A 3,895-nucleotide genomic window follows, 5' to 3' on the forward strand; every position below is an offset into this window, starting at 1 on the left:
GTTTAGTATTTAAATTGATACAACTCCTTAAATCAAGAGGTATAAATCAGGGTAATTATTTTAAATGGTAAAACTGTTGAAAATATTTTCAAATATAATAAAATGTCATTATTTATCGATGATAAATTATAATAAATAGATGTTAATGTATCTCTATAGACAATAAATGTTTATTTATATTATAAATAAACGACTCATTTTCTATATTTTAAAACAAAACAGTATTAAAATGTGATAGAATAGTAAGAGATATAGTAAAGCAAAAAAAATTCTAATACATGGCGGGGGTCACTATCACGTGCTTATCACTCGTGAGTCGTGAACGACTCGTCTCTTCGGCCATGCGAGGATAAAAATAGAATAAATTACAGATTTCAGTGTTTCTGTCTTCAGATCACCGACCGGAACAAACAATCGGAAGCGTCATAAGGCTCCAAATTTGTGATCGCCTGAGGCTCACAGAAGGGGGGAAAAATGAAGTTTCTCTTATCGTTCTTACTTTTCTCTCTTACTTCTCCAGCTTTATTTCACGTTGCACTCGCTCGAGGCGCCTTCAACCGCCCCATTTCGCCAGGTTTCTGCTTTGTTTTTGTTGCAATGTTTCGTTTTCTTTGTTTATGCACATGAGAAGGCGTTGTTTTCTGTTTAGCTGCTGAGAAACTGGGATAATTGAGTAGTTGATGATTTTGAACTAAGGAAATTAGTACTCCGCAAGTTTATTTAGTTCTATACCGGAATCTTTTTTACTTTATATTCCTACATGAACATTTTGATTCGTTTTCTGTGAGAATTGAGGCGAGGAACGTCTTAAATTTTCTTTCGTTCACCGTTTGATATGTATTTTAGGTTGCGCGTCTCGGATTTTGAATTATAATGTTTGATCGTTTGAATGCCTTTGAATCGGTGTTCACTGTTCAGTTCCTTTATGCTGTAGGTCTCAGTAATTGACGTTTTCATCGTTCTTAATTTTCTTCGTTAGTCCTTTGTTATGTGTGCGCCTTAGATTGTGCGGCTCGGATTTCCGATTGTTGTCTATGTTATTTGAGTTGAATTTGAATGTTCTTTTTTTCTTAATCGGTTTTATGCAGTGGATTTTGATAGTCGTGCATATGGCGGTTCTGCTAGATTCTTACTCGAGGACAATAAATCTCAAGGAAGGTAGCTTCCTTGGAGATTCCAGTATTTTGTGGTTATTTAAATTTTGTTGAGGTATTATGTTATTTGAGGTCTGAAGTATTTCAAAATTTATTTATTGACAGCATCATGCAAGGTTATATGACCAATAAAGAGCTTGAGGAGGCGATCAAAGCTTTCGGTAAAAAATGTAGTAAAATTTCTAGGATATACAGGTAATTCTAAGAGTTGTGATTTCCTTATCACCACGCAAAGAAGGCCTAGTTTATGTGCTGATTTCTCTTTCGCTTTCCTTTCCTTGCTCTTGGATGCTTGATCAGTATTGGAGACAGCGTGCAAGGGTTTCCCCTGGTAATCATTCCAAAATGTTAGTTCTTTTGTTTATTCTAAATCTTCCCTCCCTAATATCTTTGATTTTAAGTGGAAATTTATAATATCTGATGAAGTGCTTTCATCTGATTCATAATAGTGGGTAATGGAAATCTCTGACAAGCCCGGCCAGGAAGAAGCTGAACCTGCATTTAAGGTGAATGGTCTACTACTCTACTTGCATATAATAGTCATGCTCGACTGCCCATGCACACACCTAACAGCTTTCATTTGTGAATTCTTTTTCACCTCTTGCTGTAAATAATTCAGTTTTTTTTTTTTTTTTTTTTTTTTTGGGGGGGGGGGGGGGAGGTGGAAGGCTTCTCTTGCATGAGTGTTAGATAATTTGAAACGTGAAATTGTAAAATAAAATAACTGTATATTGTTTGAGCTCCGAGTATAATAACATTGCTGTTGTTATTTATCTGTTCTATGGGGCTATGCCATGATGAATTGCTAAAGCATGCGTCCATTGTCAAATTTCCTAATTACTAGTCACCTTTGGTCTACTGTTGATATAATAGTGGTTATTGTTCTGTGCTTGTTAACATGGTTGCTCTTTGACTGTAAGTACTATTTGAAAAATCATTTTTTCTTGCTTTTCATTCTGTCATTGTGTTAGTGTCTGTTTATATGTATGTATGATCCAAGTGTAGAATTGAATGGAGTATTTTTTTTTTTTTTTTTTTTTTTATAAAAGCACCGGCAAACTTTCTCGAGGAAGTTTTAAATGATTTTATTTGATATTGCAGTACATAGGAAATGTACATGGAGATGAACCTGTTGGCAGGGAGCTTCTTTTGCAATTTGCTAACTGGATATGTGATAATTACCTGAAGGATCCGTTGGTAACTTATGTAGTTTTTTTCCATTTACATACATCTTCATTCTTCTTTATATTCACCATTTCACATGAATTTATGACTTTTATATATTATTCCTCTTGCTCATTCAAATCTTTCTTGTTTTATTCTTGCCTTATTTGTGACATCTCAATATAACATAGTTGCTAATTTATGTTTGCATATAACATTTTTATCTTTTAAAAAACTGCATAACTTTATGCAACGGTGAAATATTGTGGACTTAAACAAAATGTAAGGTTTCAATACGACAGCCGTACCAATTTTTCAGCTGAATTCAGTTAATTGTTTTAATTACATCTCCAAACTCCATTATGGCCTTTTTTTTGCTCTGTGTTATATTCCCAGAATTGACAAAGGCGATGAACTCACTTTTAATACAAATAAATTTTTGATGTTCCGACTTTAACATTATTATTATTATTATTTGTATTTTCTGAGTTTAACACCTGTATATGTGCAATCTCTACTCCTAGCATTCCCCAACAATAGCATATTTTCTTAATTTGAGGATTTCCCCCTCTACTTATACCAACGCCCATAAACTGTCGTTAGAAATGTTTTGCAGTGAGAAATTGCCAAGCAATCAATCAATGATTTAGGAATGCTTCATATGTCTTGTCATATGAAAAAATTCCGATGTATGGAGTACTCGTTAAATACTTGGTGTTTCCCCAGACATCTACCATCTCTTTAGTTTAAGAGGAGCCTTTTGACTGAGTGATCGGGTCGTAGGTCCTCTTAATTGTTATGGTGGTGGGGCTCCTCCTTAACCCAACGGCACCACTAACGGCTTCGGAGGAGCCTCCATGTAGCCTCCTATGTCTTAAGATGTGTCTTCCCTCCTGCCAGTCTATTGCAAAGTTTTATGGAAGGTGTTTATCCCTAAAAAATGTGGTTTTTATTTGGATCTTAGCTTGGGTGGTTTGGTATAATATTGAAGGAAAAATTTAAAGAAGGACCCCTCTTATTTATGTAAACCCAATTGATGCAACTTTTGCTTTTCTGATTGGTTATAAGATGCAAATTTTGATTTCCCTTGTGTAATTTGTTCCACCACAACTTTCGTCTCACTGAGAAGTCTCAATGTATTTCTGAAGGCTACACTGATTGTGGAGAATGTTCATCTTCATATACTTCCATCCATGAATCCCGATGGGTTTTCTCTTAAGAGACGCAATAATGCGAACGATGTTGATCTAAACAGAGATTTCCCCGACCAGGTAGATCAATTGACTTTCTAGTTTATTATGTCCGAGTAAATTTAAGTCTTAGCAGGCTTTCCTACTTTTGATTTAAGTCAGATGCTATTGCAGAATAGATTGTATCCAATGCATCTCTTTGCATTTGCTTGAATGTATGAGTAGTTTCATTGTTTGTTATCTGCTTTTTTTTTTTTGGCATGCTTGAAGTTGTTGCCCAAAATGTATTTTGTAGTATTTTTCCTTTTCACATCAACTATTAGTTGTTTTCTTTCTGTCCATAATTGATCATTTAATGCAATATCTGATCCCTTATTTACTGATCTT

General features: G+C 34.6%; 1 protein-coding gene across 2 annotated transcripts in view; it reads left to right on the plus strand.

Moving 5' to 3' along the window:
* The first annotated feature begins 333 nt into the window (after positions 1-333).
* Positions 334-3,895, plus strand: part of LOC120075750 (carboxypeptidase SOL1) — a 15,871-nt gene continuing 12,309 nt past the window's right edge. Inside the window, exons 1-7 of one of the 2 annotated variants that reach the window (XM_039029394.1) lie at positions 334-574; positions 1,089-1,158; positions 1,260-1,349; positions 1,455-1,485; positions 1,604-1,660; positions 2,256-2,351; positions 3,467-3,589. In XM_039029394.1, coding sequence (XP_038885322.1) covers positions 475-574; positions 1,089-1,158; positions 1,260-1,349; positions 1,455-1,485; positions 1,604-1,660; positions 2,256-2,351; positions 3,467-3,589 — 567 coding nt within the window. In that variant the 5' untranslated portion in view covers positions 334-474. The remainder of the gene's footprint in view (positions 575-1,088; positions 1,159-1,259; positions 1,350-1,454; positions 1,486-1,603; positions 1,661-2,255; positions 2,352-3,466; positions 3,590-3,895) is intronic. The other variant, XM_039029395.1, reaches the window with a different exon arrangement.

This window comes from Benincasa hispida, chromosome 4 (assembly GCF_009727055.1).
Source record: "Benincasa hispida cultivar B227 chromosome 4, ASM972705v1, whole genome shotgun sequence".
In the NCBI taxonomy this organism is placed as follows: domain Eukaryota; kingdom Viridiplantae; phylum Streptophyta; class Magnoliopsida; order Cucurbitales; family Cucurbitaceae; genus Benincasa; species Benincasa hispida.